A 21,898-nucleotide genomic window follows, 5' to 3' on the forward strand; every position below is an offset into this window, starting at 1 on the left:
ACCGGCATGCAGTTAGCGAAGGCAAACAAGGCAAAAAAGGAAGACAGTACAAGAAAAGGTAATGAACAAAAAGTCTAGATAAACAAAGAAATAAAACGTGTGTCAATATCGGCGTAGCTTTCCAGCGACCACCCCGTCCTCAGCCTCTACTTCCTCGGACCCTAGTTGCACGCCACGGCCTCTTGCACGACCTCCTCTGCTTCGCCCTAAAATTATTTTTATTTTACAAAAGGACATTTTACAAACCTACATTTTGCGCATGTGCTCCTGCACGCAGTTTTCCAGTCACAACACAGCAATCAAAGGAGGACGCGCTGAAAACTGTAATGCTGTTCTCTTCCTTCATAACTCGTACTGAGAAGGTTTGAGTTGCAGAGGAGTTTGTGACTGTTTCAGCTGTTCAACCACATCAAAGTTTCGTAATTAGTAAGTCCGTGCTTTTTCTCTTTTTGTTCTTATGTGCTGAAGGGCCGCTGTGCCTTGGTGAAACGGTGTTTGTACGTGAAGAGCTCTTTTCCAAAACGCCATAAACCTAAAAAGCTGCCTCAAAGAACCAGCAAAAGTAATGATTATGAATGTGTAAAATATTGCAATAAGACATTTTAATTGTTTATTAATTTCTGTGTCGGCTGCAAAGATGAAGTTGACGATATTTGACTCGTGATCTTCGCAGTAGTGAACGCACCAGAGAAATGCACATTTATTAGGCTACATAGTTTTATTTTGTTTTGGATGGTTTTGTTTAGAACCAGATTTCTGTAAATATATTCCACATTTTTTAGGCCTGTGAGGCGAGGCTACGTTTCGGTTCACGATGATATAATCTCCAGTTCAAGCACCTTATGTTGTGATTGATAGCCTATATTTACTTTATGTATTTAATCCAGGAATGAAAATATTAATGAATTAATGAAAAAAATATATATTAAAATTAAGATACAATTAATACAAAACGAAATTCGTTTTAAAGAAAGGCTTTGTGGTTTCTGTTTTGAGGTCTCTGTTAAAGTTTGAAAGTCTTAGTGCAGCTTTCAGAGCGCTTGCGTCCATAGTGGAGAACTGTCAAGTAATATTGTTTTTTCCTCATAAATGCAAACACGAAAAATAAAAGACAAAAACTTTTTTAAAAAGACAAACCATAAATAAAAAAAAAAGAAAATAAAAAAAAGATGGATTTATAGCGTTTTGGGGGAAAAAATGAATGGATTTATACCGTTTTGAATTTTTTTTTTTTTTTTTACTTTGAATTGATCATCAACAATATTGTTGTTTGATTTAATAATCACTGTTGCAAGAAGTGCCTAGTTAAGTTTTTTGTTTTTTTTTGTAAGTGGAAAAGGTAGGGGCTGCCACAGATTCTGTTTAGTTAGCTCCTTTATTGTTTTTTTTTCTATAGCCTAGAATAATATAGGTCAAATGCAGCAAGTCAAAAGACCAACTGGACCTTCTTTGCCAGTTTGCTCACATTTCTTTGTAGGATGGCAAAAATATCGCCTGAATATCGATATCTAGATATTGGAAAAAAATATCGAGATATTCATTTTTGTCAATATCTCCCACCCCTACATGCAGAACACCATATATGTTATGAATCTTACACGAAATTCATCTTCATCACAATGTAACTGATGGTAATGTAAAAAAGTGTATCAATGCAACCTGTTTTTAGCTTATATAACTAGCTCGTTAGCGAATCAAAAAAATATATATTTTAAATTTACCAATATCAATATGCTAGCTTGATAGTGAGTACTTTTTTTATTACATGTGATTCTGACATGATGTCACTACATGCACTGTGCTCCTTCCTCTCTGCTTGTCTCAGGTAAATAATGCGTCTTCAGCTCAGCGGTTGGAGTCGCGCGTTCATGTGTTTTGGGGGCGTGGCTTTGGAAGGAGCTCAGAAGGGAGGGGGTGGAGTGAATGGAAATAATGAGCTGTCTTTAAAACAGTCGTGAGAGGTCTACAGACACTCGATTTTTATACTTTCTTTTTCAGAGTACTTACATTTTAATTATGTATTGATATGTACAAAAAGTTTAAACAAATTTGAAAAAGAAGTTTTTTAGACCATTCCTACCTACCCTGCCTTTAAGGGCCGTTCACACCAAGAACGATAACTATAAAGATTTGCGTCCACACCAACAAACAATAATGGTCTGTTTATTCTAAGCTCGTGCACTGCAGTTTCAAACTGTGTACAATGTCATTGAACATGTTTTTGGTCGCCATAAATTCATTTCAACGTTACAGCCAAACTGTTTGAGATATCAAAAATCCACTTGCAATTTAGCATCCTCAATGTCTTGGCTTCATGCTTCAAGCGTTTTTCAAACAACCCTAAATAGCCGACTTCCTGTTGGGCAGAGCTAATGATATACAGTGCGGTGGTTCGGATTGATGAGATCTATATGTGTACCGAGTTCCATACAAATCCGTTCTTGTATGTGTCCAAGATGATAACAAGAAAAAAATAGGGCCTCCACCCCCTTGGAGCTTGGGCCCTAATAATAATCCTTAGGAAAACAATAGTTAAATAAGAAATTAAAACTAATTAAATAAGTGAACAAGTGAGTTTGAGTGAGCGAGTGAACAAGTGGGAAAGAGAGATACAACAGAGCATCAGTATGAGATGTACATGAAGACACTATATATACACACTATACAGTATTCTCGTAAGAGCTTCACATTGAATGAAGCTCTTTGAATCTTCTGAAGAAGAAATTAAATATGAGTAAGGTAAAAAGAGTAGTGTTCAGCTAAAGGTGTTTTGCATATCGAATTTGATTTATAATAATGTAGGATTAGGAACACTCATGAAAAATACTCGTGATAAATTCCTTTCATTTATTGATTTATTAAATTTACTGATCATGTTTTATTTATAAGTAAAACTTTATGATCATGAGTTTAGAGTTTAGTATGAGACAAGTATAATCATGAGTTTTTATTTATTTTATCGGTGCAGATCTGTTCTCTATTTTTAGATCTGTTCTCTTACATTTACTTTCATAATAAACAAAACTGAGCATGAGTAGGTAACACTTGTTATCATCTCACCACGTGTGCTGGAATCTGTTCCATCTTGGCCGCTGGAGTTCCAGGTCGTGGGTAGAACTGGTTGATAAAGAGGCTGGGAAAGCAGTACTGCCTCACGAGTTCCATTGTCTGCTCAAAGTCCTCATCCGTCTCACCTGGGAAGCCGCAGATGATGTCAGTGGCAATAGTGATGCCTGGAACCCTACAGGAGTCGGACACAAGACATTTAATTATTTAATTATTTCCCATTTAACGCATCAAGGGCTATATTGATGGCAAACTCAGAAGTAATATAATTTTAATGTAATCATAATAACAATAACATTAATTGTATACAATAATTTAACAATGTTATCTCTACAAAATAAATACAAATAACAACAATAATACCAAATATAGCTGCAAGCAGCAATTATCGGGGCCAAGCGCAAGCAGATGACAGGATATGCCAACATGGCTGAAGGTGTCAGACCAACTGCAACAATGAGCAATTAAAGACATTTAGAGAGGATTTTAGGCGAAATGGCTGAAAAATCATATAAAAAGTAATTCAGAATATGATTTAATGGATTATCACTTTCGACCAATAGGTGGAGCAGTTACAAAACTGATGTGATGTGGTCAGAGTGAAGTGACAATGACACATACAAAGTTTGGTGTCAATATTTCAAGGGATTTCAGAGATAAAGCCTGAATAGTGCTTTTGGCATCATGCCTCAACTTTGCTGCTGCGCTATACGAAAACGGTTTCGTCTATCGACACGAAATCCATAACTTTTAGTCGGCACAGTCTGGAGATGATACGATTCGATTTTGGTGAAAATCGGACAAACGGTCTAGGAGGAGTTCGAAAAAGTAGGTTTTGAATGAAAATCAAGATGGCGGACAGGAAGTTTGGCCAAATAAGGAAAACTTGGTATCTATGTTCTCGGCTTGACCCAGGGAATCTATTAAGACCAGTGGCATTTCAATAGCCAGATTTATTCAAAAGTTATTAGCCTTTTTGGAAATTTTGTTATAACTTTTGACCACTAGGTGGCGCTGTCCCGAAATATTTTGGGTACCTTCAGGGGATGGAGCTGATGGCACATTCTGAGTTTCGTAATATTACACTAATGCATTTGTTTAGTATAGCATTTTATTTCACAAAACTGTTTTGAAGTCAATGGGAATTTCATGTTTTGTTCTGTTATAGCGCCAGCAAGAGGCTCAGTCACACCATTTTTTTTATGTGTCCTCAGAGTGAGCCCATACATATGTGTGTCAATTTTGGTGAAGATATCTCAATTCGCTTCGGAGTTATAGACATTTATATGAAAAAACACGTAAAAAATGACTGACACATGACTTTGATTGGAATTTACTACCCCTAAACATCAATATTTTTGCATTTGGGCATTGGCGTTTAGCTATCGACCTATGTTTCCAAACTTCTGACGGTGGTTTCGTCTCGATCGGACTAGCGGTTTCAAAGATATAGCCAAATGTTTTTTAAGCGCTGAATCACAACGCTACACAAACCGTAAGGCGAAACCTAGCATGTTTGGTATCGTAGGACTCGGCAACGATTCAGGAGTCTAAAAAGATGAGTTTCGTGAAAATAAGTTGATCACACCCAAAGTTATAAGCATTTGAAAAAAAAAATTCACCACTAGGTGGCGCTGTTTCGAAACTTCTCAGGCTCATTCAGGGCATTGTGCTGATGACCCATACCACGTTTCGTAACAATCCGTTCATGCGTTCTTAAAATACAGCATTTTAGCACAAAATTCAAAATGGCCGACAGCCAAAATGACCGATATGGTCAAATTTGATATCAGTCGACTCGGCATGTTGCCCTGAATCTAACAAGACCAATTTTATGATTTTTGGACAAACTGTTCAGAAGTTATAAGCAAAAATAGCCATTTTTCATAACTCCGGACCAGTAGGTGGCGCTGCGCCGAAACGCAGCATGTAGCCTCAGGTCATGCTTGTGATGACATGTACCAATCTTGGTCTGAATCCGATAAAGCATTGCGGAGATACAGCCCTACGACTGTTTTCGCAAGCGCTACGTAAAATTTGTTTGAGCGTTATTCGAAAACGGTTTGACGAATCAATTTGAATTCCATAACTTTTTGTCAGCACTACCTGAAGATGATCTGGTTCAATTTTCGTGCAAATCGGACAAACCGTCTAGGACGAGTTCGAAAAAGTAGCTTTTTCAGCACATTCAAAATGGCGGCCATATTTATATGCCGGAAAATTACGTCATACGGTGCAATCGAATTGGCATGAGCTCAGGAATCAGAGAAAAAAAGATTTTTGTTGATTGGCCTTACGCTTCAAAAGTTATTAGCAAAATAAAAGTGAAAGTTTGGACAGGTGGTGGCGCTAGAGGGAATGACTTAGAAACACCAAAATTGGTGTATTTAATGTTGGGACTGTCCTCTATCAGAATGTCAAACCAAAACAACTTTCCCGCAATCGGTTCTATGGGCTGCCATAGACTCCCAGTTGGAAGAAGGAAGAATAATAATAATAATAGGAACGGGAACGGATACAATAGGTGCCTACGCACCTTCGGTGCTTGGCCCCTAATAAATATAGCTGCAAGCAGCAATTACCGGGGCCAAGCAGAATAAGACGACAAGACATGCCAACATGTCTGAAAGTGTCAGACCAACTGCAACAATGAGCAATTAAAGACATTTAAAGAGGATTTTAGGCAAAATGCCTGAAAAATCATAGAAACAATCATTAAAAATATGATTTAATGGATTATCACTTTCGACCAATAGGTGGCGCAGTTACAAAACTCATGTGATGTGGTCAGAGTGAAGTGACAATGACACATACAAAGTTTGGTGTCAATATGTTAAGGCATTGCAGAGATAAAGCCTGAATAGTGCTATTGGCATCATGCCTCAACTTTGCCGCTGCGCTATACGAAAACGGTTTCGTCTATCGACACGAAATCCATAACTTTTAGTCGGCACGGTCTGGAGATGATACGATTCGATTTTGGTGAAAATCGGTCAAACGGTCTAGGAGGAGTTTGAAAAAGTAGGTTTTGAATGAAAATCAAGATGGCGGACAGGAAGTTCGGCCAAATAAGGAAAACTTGGTATCTATGTTCTCGGCTTGACCCAGGGAATCTATTAAGACCAGTGGCATTTCAATAGCCAGATGTATTCAAAAGTTATTAGCCTTTTTGGAAATTTAGTTATAACTTTTGACCAATAGGTGGCGCTGTCTCGAAATAGTTTGAGTACCTTCAGGGGATGGTGCTGATGGCACATTCTGAGGTTTCGTAATATTACACCAATGCATTTGTTTAGTATAGCATTTTATTTCACAAAACTGTATTGAAGTCAATGGGAATTTCATGTTTTGTTCTATTATAGCGCCACCAAGAGGCTGAGTCCCACCATTTTTTTTACATGTCCTCAGAGTGAGCCCATACATATGTGTGTCGATTTTGGTGAAAATATCTCAATTCGCTTCGGAGTTATAGACATTTATATGAAAAAACACGTAAAAAATGACTGACACATGACTTTGATTGGAATTTACTACCCCTAAACATCAATATTTTCGCATTTGGGCATTGGCGTATAGCTATCGACCTATGTTTTCAAACTTCTGACGGTGGTTTCGTCTCGATCGGACAAGCGGTTTCGAAGATATAGCCAAATGTTTTTTAAGCGCTAAATCACACTTCTAAATCAGAAGTTATAAGCAAAAATAGCCATTTTTCATATCTCCGGACCAGTAGGTGGCGCTGCGCCGAAACGCAGCATGTAGCCTCAAGTCATGCTTGTGAGTACATGTACCAAGTTTGGTCTGAATACGATAAACCGTTGCGGAGATACAGCTTTACGACTGTTTTCGCAAGCGCTACGTAAAATTTGTTCGAGCGTTTATCGAAAACGGTTTGACGAATCTGAATTTGAATTCCATAACTTTTTGTCAGCACTACCTGAAGATGATCTGTTTCAATTTTCGTGCAAATCGGACAAACCGTCTAGGACGAGTTCGAAAAAGTAGCTTTTTCGGAAAATTCTAAATGGTGGCCATATTTATATGCCGGAAAATGACGTCATAGGGTGCATTCGAATCGGCATGAGCTCAGGAATCAGAGGAAAAAATAATTTTTGGACAGGTGGTGGCGCTAGAGGGAAAGACTTAGAAACACCAAAATTGGTGTATTTAATGTTGGGACTGTCCTCTATCAGAATTTCAAACCAAAACAACTTTCCCGCAATCGGTTCTATGGGCTGCCATAGACTCCCATGGCGGAAGAATAATAATAAGAAGAAATGGAACAGATACAATAGGTGCCTCCGCACCTTCGGTGCTTGGCCCCTAATAAGAACCGGAACAGATACAATAGGTGCCTCCGCACCTTCGGTGTTTGGCCCCTAATAATAAGAACCGGAACAGATACAATAGGTGCCTCCGCACCTTCGGTGCTTGGCCCCTAATAAGAACCGGAACAGATACAATAGGTGCCTCCGTAACAGTGTAATGAATGATGAAATAAACATGAGAAGTGTTAAATAAAAACACTTTACCACACAAGCAGCATCATCGGAACAATCTTTACAGCATCAACTTAGAGCACTCGAACCGATGTGCAAATTGTCCGTGCAACAAAATGCAGTCAATGTAGCGAGTGAATGTGATTGTGTGTGTTCTCACACAGGTCTCAATAACCTTATTAGCAGCTTCAATAACCATCGACTACTGACTTCCACTCTGATTAAATTAGGACCTCTGCAAAGAAATTGGTTCATTGATTTCTTTGTGCATGCATTCTCTTATCATTGATCTTTTAACCAACAGTAAACAAAACAACTTGGAAACTGCCTTCCGAGCGAGTTGCTTGGTTGACAGGAAGTCCTATATAGTCTGTACTGGACTTGTTCGCATGCGTCAACTTTTGGAAAACATGGATGGCATTCATTAGCCATAAATCCATGAACCCTGAACAGGAAGGATTCAGATCATTTTAAGTTTCTAAGTCTGTGGAAAGTGCTCAAACTATCTAAGTGAGAATCTAGAAAAAAGGCTGGAGGTAAAAATGTATGTGCAAAATTTCTATTCTTACATGACATCTGAAACACTTGAGGCACTGGTGATTGATGGACTAAACATGTAGAGGAAATGACAAATGGCTGTGCCATCAATGAAACATAATCACTCTATTTCCTGATATCTGGTGCTGTAGATCTTCTTTCCCCATGATATTATTCCATTAACCAGCCACAGTGCTCCCATAACTCTCACTTCCACACATATATTTATCTCCTCTCTTTGGTCAAGTCCACCATAATGTCAAGTCAAGTCAAGTCACCTTTATTTATATAGCGCTTTTAACAATATGGATTGTTTCAAAGCAGCTTTACAGTGATAATAGGAAATTACCGTAACAGATTGTTTAGGCTTTACAACTGCTCTAGGATAAAAGTTATTGTCCAGCTAAAGTTAGTTTTGATTGATTGATTCACTTCCGTTGCGAAGATCATTAGTTATTAACTTAGGGGCCGCTAACACAACACCGTTGTAACAGGAAAACCCTTAATACGCTCCGGCCACCCATCCACACAAAACAGTGCCTGTTGTCTCGAGAACGCCCTCCCTGAAATGCACATTCATATGTGAAATGCACATAATGCACATCCTTAATCGCGTTAGGGTTCTTCCTTACGTTTCTGGCAGATAACCAGAATTATTGATTATTGATATATCTCTAGCACTGGCCTTCATTAATATTCACAAGGACTTGTAGGCAGTAATGCGTCTCGCCCTTTCCAAAGGAAGAGTCACTGATGGGCATGGTGGAGAAGGTTCAGGTGTTAGCAGGGCCCGCTAATATGTATTCTGTTGCTTTTCTTTTCATGCCATTTCTCTTTTGCCTCAGCAACTCCATTCCAAGTAATTTGCAAGACTTTAGCACCAAAGGTAATTCACAAAGGCTACGTACACACTGTAACGTTTCAGGAGTGACAACTGCATTTAAATGCAGGAGTGATTCCCCTAAATTATCGTTCCATGTGTGTACGGATTGTGACTAACTCCCGAAATGGTGATTATTGACACCGTAGTAACCATAGCAACATTGTGGCATCTTTGGTATCAGCTATTCTAACTAAAGCGATATTACAGTTACAAAAGATTTGCTGTGTTAAGAAATTTTAATGAAAGCAAAGTCGCCGGAGGCATCGTGTTTTGTTTATGTTTTACAGAGAACAAAGAATCACAGTGTTGCATTATAAGAGTTTTTGGGCTTGTTGTTTAAGTTTGGCTCATACAGCAATCACGTTTATGGAGTTAATAAATTGAGCAGAGGCGGGCAGCAAAATTTCTTATTTTCAGCATAAAGCATTTCCATTTGTTTCATTTTTTTATGGGCTTGTTCTTGTTCACTGATTTGCTTGCAAGATCTAGCAACACAAATAAATCAAGGCTCGTACCACTTTCTCTGATTTCTTGAACTGCAATTAAAAAAATATTTATTTTAATGTGCATCAGATGTATTTCTCGTCTGTCATTTCTCACATCTCTCGTTGTAGCCTAGATCATTAACAAATAGTTATTCAGTTTAGTTCCACACACGCTGCGTAGAATTTTTGTAAATGCGGTTGTCAATACCTGCAATTTTCAGGAGTTAATTTGGTTGTAGAATGCAGTTGTCACTTCCGTAAATTACTGAACTGTGTGTGTACAGAGCAGGATTAAGCATTAAAAGGTGAATTGACAACAGCATTTAGCTGCAGTGTGTACGTGGCCAAAGAAGCCATCAGGAGGTGTACATCAGCAACAACAAACAGCAAACAAACTACTTCACATGATGATGGAAGATGACGGATCAGTATTGAAAAATATAGAAAAGTTTTTTTTTTTTCTGAGAATGAAAAAAAATAATAATAATAAATAATAATAATAATAATAAAAACTCAGAACAAACAAAGACCATCAAAATCAATAAGTTACCATTCTTACACTGAACATTGTTATGCACTTGATGATGCCTTAATCTGTTAAAATGTGTAATGTCCTGAGACTAGTTAAGGTTAGGCCTGGTTTTATCCTGTCTCATCAGCTCCTTTCTTCCATGGCACACTAAAAGGAAGACTATTTTTGTAGAAATCTCCAAAAAGAACACAAAAGCCTCATGAAGGTATTATAACTGTTGACACACGTCGTTCCAAGCCATCATAAAATAGAGTGTATAGAGATAGAGATGGCACTAACAAGTTCATTTCAAACTGGACAACAACAACAACAACAAAAACTGCAGTAGACATGGGACCACTCAGGCATTTGGTCAATTTGGTTCTGATCAAATGGGCCTTGTTTCACTACTGGAACAAGTGCACAGTGTCCTTCCTTATAAAATAAACCTGTTAGTTCAGGACATAATTGACCTGAACATCTCAGGATGACACAAAGACAAATTAGAAGTGCATTAGAGGAATCAGAAACATCAGGACTCCTCATCTTTCAAATTCAGGAAGCCTTGATAGCTCATCACCGAGCGTTGAGAAAAACATGCACTGGAGAGCCAGTGGAATGGACTGCTTTCTTCTAAATCCATTATGTTTCCCAGCTCTTCAGCCTTTCCATCCTTCTGTGGAGAAAAACAAACTAAAGAAAAGAAGAAAGCAAATGACAGAATTGGATTCTCTCTAAAGCAAGCAGCCCCTTTCTGCATCTACTGTCCGACAATAGTTGCCCTGTGTGTGCTGGCAGATGGAGGCCCTTTGATGCTTTGTTGGCTTGTCGAACATGATTGCGGTCCATTCCATTTTTGGGCTTATTAGAAAGCATCACTCCCAGGGTCACAGTCACAGTTGCTGACAGCTACCGTCCCTCGAACGATACAGTCCAGCGAACGCCCCAGATCTGAACTACAAAACACTGACATGAAAGGCAGAGGTATCAACATGGAGGAGATCCAGAAGAGCAAATGTTGCAAAGCAGTTAATGAGATGCATTGAAGGAAAATAAACAGCAGCCACCACAGGAACGGCTTTCACAATGACAGTCCTAGAAGCTTGAATAGTACATGTTGGCAAACAAACATGGCCTTGTTTGTTAATCAGCCACTCAATCAGAAAGGCACACACCAACCAAGCAGACCCTGATTGTTAGGTCATTTGATGTGAACTGTGGTGCCAAAAGAGAATGTGGACATTTAATTGGAAACAAAACAGCGAGACAAGTGGCACATTGTTTGATAGTATGTGATCATTAACAAGCCTCTAAATGTCGAAAGGCCACATAAAACTAAGTACACAAATAATGGCCCATTTCTCAGGAAGCAGAAATGCCACAGAGCAATGCAAGTTCCAGCTGAATAAACTGAAAAGAAACAGGAGACCTGAAACTCAATCAAGCTCTGCTTCAGAATGGACAGTAATAGGATCTTCATGAAGCTTGGAGAGGTCCCACTGTGTGTTTTGGTGTCAATGTTTGGTGGATGGGTAAAACTGCTTCTTCTGCATCTGTCAGCCTATCAATCTCTCATGCCAGAACCTTTTGGCCCCTGTTCATGCGGTGGATCAAATTACGGTTTGGCACGGAACTGGAAGAAGCCACGTGTTGAGCTCATCCTCATGGCTGGAGTGCTCATTCCCCTGGGTCACGGAAGCAACCTCAAGAACACTGCATGAAGATCCTTATAAATACACCGATATCTATCCACTGAACAGTATATACTAAACAGTATGTACTGTCGTTGTGTTTATGTATCGAGGGTGCTATGGTGGAGAGGAATGCCGAGCAGGGTAGTTGGACCACTGTGCACTTGAGGACTGTAGATGAACTCCATGTTAGATTGAGCAAGGACATGGGAACTGGACTTGATATACCTGTTGGATTCATTAAATTCATACATTCCACTGAACAGAAAATCCTTAAGAGGTCTTTCAAGAAACTTCCCTTCAGGTAATGTGTGATGAGACCAGGCTCATCTAAGAGCATACAACAGAATTCAACATTCAAACACACACACTCCATGCTCTAGATCACACTGATTTTCATCTCCTGTGTTTACACTTTATTCCTACCTGCACTTAAAATCACTGCAGAACGTTTCCCAGTGGGGCTTAAATCCTTTTAATTAAAACCTTCTGGATATTGTCAAACTTTGAATTAGATTGGCATGTGTGGGGCTAGAAGGGTTTATGAGAGGAATTCACTCTCTGTAGTGAATTATTATAATTTCTTTGTTTGTAGAGGCTCTGAAGGTGTGGGGCAGAGTAATACACTTCTATAGACGTTGGGCTGCTTTCAGAGGTGTATATTTACATAATAGATATACGAGAGTGATAAAATGAAGGCGCAAACAACGGGACAACTCAGCTAAAATAAAAGGAGCAGGGATAAAAAGAGACGAGGCAATCTGTGAAGGTAAACATTTACTCATTCATCCAGCATAGGAGGGCCCCGCTACCCATCTGTGGGCCGCCAGCATCCCAGCTAGAGCGGAGCAGGCCAAGCTGTGAAGTGGAAACATGGAGCCCACCGGCAGTGCTGTGAGTGGTGGAGGTAACATGTAGCAGTAAGCAGACGTCATGTCAAACTGTGAGCCTTTTGAAAAGCCTCTGGAAATATGGAAATAACAATGGAAAAGTGGTATTCACAGAAATTATACCATTATGGGCTCCTGGAAATGGAATGAATATGTAAGAGTGAGATGTAGTGAGAGCACAGATATAGATCCTTTAGTTAGTGCATCTACGTTATTCCTGAACAATGTTCTTCCACATCAACACTAATCAGTTAAACATGAAGGAAATCGAACAGTGTTTAACTACAACATGCCAGTCAACAGTTCAAAAGAACACCATCACCAGTTTATGTCGCATTAAACTCCTATACTCCAGTGGTTTTCAACCTGTGGTCAACTAGATGGCCTCAGTGATCCTCCAGGGGACCGATTGATAACTTAAAATTAATTTAAATATATTCATATAATTCATTAATTGTATTTCTAATACGTTAAATAAATAAAAAATTTAAAGCAGCACCTCTCTAGTACGTATTCTGTTGTTGTTTCAGAGCAGCCCAAGCAGTTTCTCATCGTGCTGTGTGAAATACAGACTTGAATTGCAGCTCAAAACACCCAACCGCTTCATGAACATAGGATATGCAAACTACATTTCTCAGTTGGATAAATTGTAATGAAGGTAAAGACGGTTACAGTGACATACAGGTGTCATACATTAGGCATGTGCGAGTCGTTTATTGATGCGCAAACAAACCATGTACGTGTGCGCTCTGGACCCACTGATCACTATAACATCGTATTTCTGGCATGAACAGTTCAGTATATTCAAGTTGTTGTCAAAATTAATATTCGACTGTGAGTGTCTTATAACAGATGCTTGCTGAGGAAGCATGTTTTGGAGAAGTTTGTGAGGATCAGTGGTGTTTATGTACACATGGGCATCAGGCGCTCTAAACAGACATGATTGCTTGTTCTGACAGAGGAACTGTTCACTGATGACATCGACCCGCCTTCAGATCGCTGACTTTCCACACATTCAGAATGTTATTACTTGCAGTATTGATTTGGAGAGGAGGGGACCTTGGAGTAAAAAAGGTTGCGAACCACTGTCCTGCACTATTACAAGCTGAAAAATTGTATGGGGTAAGTTAATCTGATAATAACATGCATATTCCTTCATACATTAAGGTCTGAGAGAGAGCGGATTTCTTCTGGCTGTCTGTTCCATGTTCAATCTACAGTACACAGTTTTTTATCTGACAAATAAACAACAGAATTATACTACATATTCACATCATTCACACACTTTATAAGATACATGGATGGAAACTGTCAGCAGTGGTGTAATGTAACAAAGTAATAATACTTCGTACTTTAGTATTTTTTTGGTAGAATCTGATATTTGATGATTTCAATTTCCGGGTTGCGTCCATTGTTGGAGTGGCTGAGAAGCGTGCGCTGTCATTATACAGTACGAGAGCGGCCTCTAGAGGAAAAATAAAAACTATCACTGATGCCTCATGGTGTTTGTTTTGACACGTGACATGAGGCTGGCCGCTGCACAGAGCGGGACACTTCAGAAACGGATTTAAAACAGACAACAAAATGGTATGTTATACAGTGTACAATACAGTACATGTTTTCCTATCAATATTAAGTAATTATTTTGTTGACTAGATGCTGCATTGGTGGAGAACAGCATATTGTTTCCGTCGAGGCTGAGTGGACGCTAACATTAGTTGCTCAAGCGGTTAAAACAATGTGACAAAAACACACGCAAGTCTGACCCAAATGTTTAATGTCATGATTGTTACCATCTATTTGCATTAGTTTATATCCATTTGTTCCCTTTTATGCATTCGTTATCCAGCGAAGTTGCATATTTAAAGCTAGAGAAATAGCACATAGACAAAGCAAACTCTATCCTCATGCAGCCGACAGAAACATCACAAATCAGAAATGCATTCAAATTCAGTTCTTTTTTATCGTCACTGTAACACATATTTTGATTAGATAATCATCAAGTGCTCTAAAATAGAAGCAAATAACGTGTGAAAGAATACATATAATAGACGTGTCTAATTACAATGCTATGGCCTTTGTGTAGATATTTAAAGATGACCATCTTTAAGCATGACTGTTTGGATTTGTATGAAATGGTAACACTTTACAATAAGAGTCAATTTGTATAATTAAGGTTAATAAAGTATTGCTCATTGTTAATTTCAACATGTAATAATACATTTTAAAGTTGTCTCTTACATTAGTTAATGCACTATGAATTAACACAATTTCAGACTCAGACAGCCCATAACACATGGGTTGCAAGTTTTCTTTTCAGCTTTTGTGAGCTTCTGACAAGCCAGAAACCTAACTAAATGCAACACATTTCATCCAATGTCCCCTTTAAGTACAATAAATATCACATACTTTAAAACTTTTACTCAAGTAATATTCTAAACAGTGACTTTAACTTCTACCAAAGTAATTTTCTAGTAAGACATCTATACTTTTACTCAAGTGTGGCTTTCAGGTACTTTATCCACCACTGACTGTCAGCAGTGCAGAAGTAACTCCAGGATCTCCTGCCACCTGAAGGGTTAGATATGGTACATCACCTGGATAAAACAGGCCAGAGTTTACTTCCAAGTATGGGTGTTTAAGCATTTGAACATCTCCATGCTGAAGGCCATTAGTTAAAATCAGAATTCAGCTCATTGCACATCCATGATCATAAACGTTAGATGAAACACTGAACATACAGTACAGTATTCATTTTCAGAGACTGAACGAGACGAGAGCTTCTGTTGCAGCTGATTTGAGTAGGTGTGATGTATTGATACACACACCAAGTATCAACACTGCTCAAATTTCAGAGTAAGGACTTCCAGATTTTGGTATTCGGTTACAGTAGGCTATCACCAACAGAATCCTGAGCGAATGCGAATATGTGTAAGCATAAAATTACTTACCATTCACCACATTACGCTTCAGCGAGTTTCAGCTGTGGCCACACTCGTCTGGCCTTAAACATGCGCAAGGAAACTGTGGACCGTTTACACGTCATCAAATTGTTTTTTACATTAACAGAACTTAAAATTAAATAAATTTTTGATTAACTGAAAATGTTAAACTCTGACAAGTCATGATAGTATATTTAATCAATAGGCATAATTTGTGTGTCATCCCAGCTCAATAAAATAACAATTACAAGTAAAAAGTCTAACAGCATCTCAACTTGATTTTTTATTTCACAACAATATATATATTTAAGTAATGACTAAAGGTCCTCTGAATTAGTTTTTAGAGTGATTCAGTTGAGAAGGGCTACAACAACGAATCGATAAAATTGATAATAATTGATAATGAAAATAATTGTTTTTTCAACAAAATTGGTCGCATTTAAGAGTTTTGCATGAAGCCAGTCATGGTGCTTAACATTAGTGAATAACATTTGTATGGACAAAACGCATATGGAAAATAGTTGAGGACACATATGCTGCACCCCATACTATCAGTCCTAAACAGTATTGAAAATTAGAATTAGTGTGTCACAAATAAAAGATATCAGGATGGTGTACTTTTTACAGTTAGAATACGAATAGTTATTTTAACGATGTCTTACCTACCAATCTGGGCCTTCAAAGTGTTAATTAAATAGCTGTTAATTTCATTTAATCAAAAATATTTTAATTTGTGTTACGAAGGTCTTACGGGTTTGGACCCACATGAGGGTGAGTAATTAATGACAGAATTTTCTTTTTTGTACTCTACTAAACAGTTCACTTCACTTCACATTTAAAAGTGTGCGCAATGTTATTTATAAGTATCGTTTGCCATGTGCTATATATAATCACTAACATTATTTTATTTATTTATTATTTATTTTTTTTCAGACCTGAGTGTGTTGACCAGTTTCGACCGACATCTTGCCAGATCTATCCAAAGTGGGTGTAACATGTTGGCGTTTTTTTCTTTTTTTTGGTCTCTTAAGGTTAATTCACTCACTAGTTCCTCTCATTGGGCTGGGCAATTCACACTTTTCTCTTAGACATTGTTTTATCCTCTTAAAACTGTTATCATTATGTTTAAAAATATAATGCAGCATCATTTCAAAAATAAAGATTCTCTTTATTTATTTACCCAGATGCCATCCGAGGTGTATATGACTTTCTTCATCAGAACAGAAATGCATATATTTAATCTGGAGGAAATTCAAGCTCTGTAGGTATGGAATTCCAAAGCTGCCAATATTAAAAATAAATAAATACATAAATAAATATACAAATAAATGTAAAAAAAAAAAAATATATATATATATATATATAAATAAATATACATAGAAAAGCAAAAAAAAAAAAAAAACAAATAATTATTTATACATTTATTTCCTTATGTATATATTTATTTATTTATTTATTTTCTATTTATTTATACATTTATTCATTTCTACATTTATTTATTTCTACATTTATTTATTTTTACATTTATTTATTTCTACATTTATGTATTTCTACATTTATTTATTTCTTCATTTATTTCTTCCTACATTTCTTCCTGCGTATGGTAATGAGGAGGGCGTGGTTTACCTCAGCATAGCAATCGAGCTCAGAGTAAGCGAAGGCGAATGGTTGAGGCCACAGTGACACCCTGTGGCGAAATACAATAAGTATAGCTCACTGACGTTGATACGGTCTGTGACTGCGAAGTATATGGTCAAAATCCTAAATCTTACTGTGTGACATGGATAGGCTACTCTTTATTCCGGACATCGCCGTAGAACATCGTTTGGTCTGGATTTGTAAAATGTCCTGGGCTAACAAACATGAAACAGGGACTCTGAAACGGAAGCGCTTGATATTTTCCATTTTTCGGTCAGAATTCACGGAAAGGAAGCAGGGCACATATAGGCTACAGTGAAGTCGACGCAAGCATATTGACCAATGCTTTTGAAACGAGACCATTGCATTTTAATGTAGCCTAATTTCCAAAAACAATACTGACAGCAACAGAAACATTTTTTTTTTTTTTTTTCTATTAAGCGGTGGTAGTCTTTAGCCTACCTCCATAAACTCATGTCCAGGGGCAACCTTATTAAATGTATGAACATTGATGAATTCAGTAAGAGGATAAGACTTTAGGGCAGTTAGCCTACCACTAAAATCCAACCAGAGCTTCATCAGAGCCATCAATACAGAAGAGATCTTAATGCATTTACACAGCAATTAGCCTACAAGTGCATAAAAATATTATGAAGTGTTTTACATTTTGAAGACATAAATATGACATGATGGAATCAATGAAGTGATAGGCCTACGTTTAATATGAAACTAAAACAGACACCAGGTGGCAGAAAGTCACTGTCTTAATGAGTGAGTTTAATCCACTCGTTTGATTCCTTAAAATACACCGAATCAAAAACAACTCGACGTGTTGAAGCGGTTCAGCTGTGGATTTGTTTCTGATCATTTCTATTTAGGCCTATGCGTTATTTAAATAATAATAATAAATAATAAATAAATAAATAAATAAATAAATAAATGAATGAATGAATGAATGAATGAGTGAATGAATGAATGAATGAATGAATGAATGAATGAATGAATGAATGAATGACCAAATGTTCCAAAAGTTGGCAGAGAGGGGTCATGTTCGGGGAAACAACATATTTGTTGATAGGCTATTTTTCGGGGCCATGAGTTTAATGCGCAAACTTGCGTGACCATATAGCAACTATACAGAAATGGAAATTACGAATGCATTAATATTTTGTTTTGAATTTAAGAAAAGTCGATTGAATATTTACAGGTTTGTATCTCGTTATTATTTTCAGAATAGTAAAAAAAGTCTTTGTAACCAACCATAGTGATCAAATACCGAAGCTATCTCTATCTAATAGGCTACTTCAAAGATCAAATCAAATTATTTATTGTTAAATTTTGTAAAAATTTCTGTAGCCCAAAAACTGCCAAAAACATAACAAAAAAATAGCTAGTAGCCTACATAACTTTTTAATTTGTATTATTATTATTATTATCATTCTTTCTTTCTTTTTATTATTATTATTATTATTATTATTAGGCTATTGTTATCATCATCATCATCATCAGCTGGCAAACCATTATGGAGTCTATTTAAAGGGAATGATTGTGGCGGGGAGTTTGGTCAAACTATGGCAGTGATAGCCTACAGCGAATAACTGGTTGAAATAAAAGACGGCGCCGTCCACAGAGACATTTCTATGTGCACTATTTCATCCGTGAAAACCTTAGTCCCCTGGTTATCATGTCAGAATCTGCAATTCAAAATAAATGTTGCCTGCCACGGCAGCAAATTCAGCAGCTTTTAGATCTTGTTGTTGATTTTGTCAAGACAAACCCGACGGAGCTCAGCCCGAAATTCAACTGCTGTCGCTCTTCTCTTTCTTTTCTCTCCGCTGTAGCTGTTGATTATGTTTTGCGTGTTGCGCTTTTATTGAGATCATCCAATAAAATTAGTGATTTACACCAATAATGTGATGCGCGCAATTAACCCTTCTTGTGGAGTAAATGAATACTATGGCAAAATATATTATGATAGTATAAATGGTAGCCATACTATAGGCTACTGCCAGTTAGTGTAGCGGGTTGATTCGCATTCAAATGTGAATCAACCCGCTACACTAACTGGCAGTATAGTAAGATTTAGGATTTTGACCATATACTTCGCAGTCACAGACCGTATCAACGTCAGTGAGCTATACTTATTGTATTTCGCCACGGGGTGTCACTGTGGTCTCAACCATTCGCCTTCGCTTACTCTGAGCTCGATTGCTATGTCTGAGGTAAACCACGCCCTCCTCATTACCCTACGCAGGAAGAAATGTAGGAAGAAATAAATAAATGTAGAAATACATAAATGTAAAAATAAATAAATGTATAAATAAATAAATGTAGAAATGAATAAATGTATAAATAAATAAAAGAATAAATAAATAAATATGGAAAAAATATATATACATAAATAAGGAAATACATGTATAAATAATTATTTATTTTCGTTTTTTTGCTTTTCTATGTATATTTATTTATATATTTATTTATTCTTTTGTTCTTTTTTACATTTATTTGTATATTTATTTATGTATTTATTTATTTTTAATATTGGCAGCTTTGGAATTCCATATGTAGGATGCATACAATGCAAGAAAATGGGTTCCAGTATTGTGATTAATGTAAGAAACAAATCAATAAGTAAAACATTCTCTACTTTAAACTAGTGCTTCTGACCAGGGCTCTGATACCGTTTGAAATATCAGAATTTTCATGTGAAGGTCATTCTTCTGTTTGCAATCAAAGCATCGTTTTCTACTCACATGAACATGCCATCATACTTGTGTTGCACAGCTATGCAATGAATTTAGTGCAGACAGGAAGAGCTTTTTTGTTAAATCTTTATTTGTTTTGTTTACACCCATTGTTTTGCTACATAAGATATTAATTGATCAGGTTCATGCATCACTTTTGGACTTTCCAAATTATTGTCTTTCATTTTCATGGTATGCATCTAAAGATTTTGAATTTCTTTCTAAAAATGTTTGTGTTCTGCTGAAGAAAGGCACATCTGATGTGCAGATCTGGGATTGTATCAGGGTAAAAGAATCATGAGAATTACATTTTTGGACAAATTCTTTAACCCTCTGGGAGTCACACTTGTTATCTTCGCGGTCAAAAGTGACCGAAGAACACCAGAAAGTTAAAGGATTTGTGTTTGTTAAAGCAAGTGCTATTTTCCTTTTTAACTTACTGTTTGTATTTATGCTGAGATTCAGTTTGGGTCAGTTTCAGCCAATTTGTAAATGCCTATTTTTTGCTTGTGTTTTAATAAATAGAAAATGTACCATAATCTAGTTCTTCTTTATTTATTTTCTCTCCATACTAGAAATGTTAATTATGTATTATGTATTTTTTTTTTTATGTATTGTAGAATTATTGCTGTAACCATTGCTGCAAGTACAATTTAAAACTGTATTGAAATGGTAGAATTACGGTTAATGGCTGGAACCACAGCTGCCAGAACTTTACTGTGAAATTACAGCATTGTTGAAACCGTAAAATTACGGTAAATGGCTGGAACCACAGCTGCCAGTACTTTACTGTGAAATTACAGCATTGTTGAAACCGTAAAATTACGGTAAATGGCTGGAACCACAGCTGCCAGTATTTTACTGTGAAATTACAGCATTGTTGAAATCGTAAAATTGCGGTAAAGGGCTGGAACCACAGCTGCCAGTATTTTACTGTAAATATACGGGTGAATTTTTTTACAGTGTGGATAAACAAGCAATGAGGATAAAAGGAAAAGTTGACTTAGCTGCATTGAAGACACATTCGGAAATGTAAGGAGGGTGAATATTAGACAGATGTGACGAGGACGCTTTGATCTTCCTCGGGAGCATGTGGGGTGGGCTGATCTTGTCTGAATCTTGCTTTTAAGGCCCGGTCACATTAGTGAAAGACGGTGCACTGTCAGTAGTACTGCTTACTTCGGAGGTCAGTACCAAACCAAGCAGTTAATCTTAGTCAACACGGCAACACGTTCAAGGTTCAACAAACTTGTATCCGATGCAAATTCCAAGTAGGGAACACGTTCTTCACGCGAAATCCCTTATCGTGTGTATTCCTATTGAGATTCCCCCGCACCATCTAATTAGATGGAGTTTTGCCATTTAATTCGCTCCTGAGCCACACAATGAAGCCACTGAACGATAACTTAAATAGGAATGCTGTGAAAGGTGTTTTATTCCTATAGGTAGACATATCAGCTGAGCATCAGTTTATGAGAGCTTGACTAAGGTGACCTGTGTGTCTAGCACAACGGACGGCACATTTTCACTGTTGGCACAGTTTCCTGTCTGCCTGAGTGAATTGCGTTTGTGCTTCGTATAGCTTTGTTTTTAAACTCTATTTTCTATATTTCCTGCCGTTTATATTGCTTAATATAATTCAATCATCACAATATATCTCATATTAGGGGTGTAAAAATGAATCGTTTCTACGATGCATCGCGATGCAGACGAGGACGATTCGGTATCGGTTCAGTAATAGACCATAAACGATTATAATGTACTGACGCTTTTCTGACGTCATTTGTCACGTACGTGCTTTGTCGCGGTAGCATACAATGGCAGAGGGAGGCGAGACGCGAGTGCGAGAAAATTAAAAATGCTCCAACTACTTTAAAAGCCTACATCTGGGCACATTTCGGCTTTTATGATCAACCTGGTAAGCACGACCTGCAGAAGACGCGCTGTATGCGCTCATGTCACGCACAAATAGAATATGCAGGAGGTAACACCACTAACTTCATAAACCACAT

At 37.3% G+C, this 21,898-nt stretch overlaps 1 protein-coding gene across 1 annotated transcript in view; it reads right to left on the reverse strand.

Annotated features, from left to right (window-relative positions):
* The window catches only part of cdkal1 (CDK5 regulatory subunit associated protein 1-like 1), a 392,997-nt gene that overhangs the window by 60,797 nt on the left and 310,302 nt on the right, over positions 1–21,898 (reverse strand). The window contains exon 11 of the mRNA XM_084385852.1: positions 3,061–3,241. Coding sequence (XP_084241978.1) covers positions 3,061–3,241 — 181 coding nt within the window. The remainder of the gene's footprint in view (positions 1–3,060; positions 3,242–21,898) is intronic.

The sequence above is a fragment of the Rutilus rutilus genome (assembly GCF_951802725.1).
Source record: "Rutilus rutilus genome assembly, chromosome: 17".
NCBI classification, from domain to species: domain Eukaryota; kingdom Metazoa; phylum Chordata; class Actinopteri; order Cypriniformes; family Leuciscidae; genus Rutilus; species Rutilus rutilus.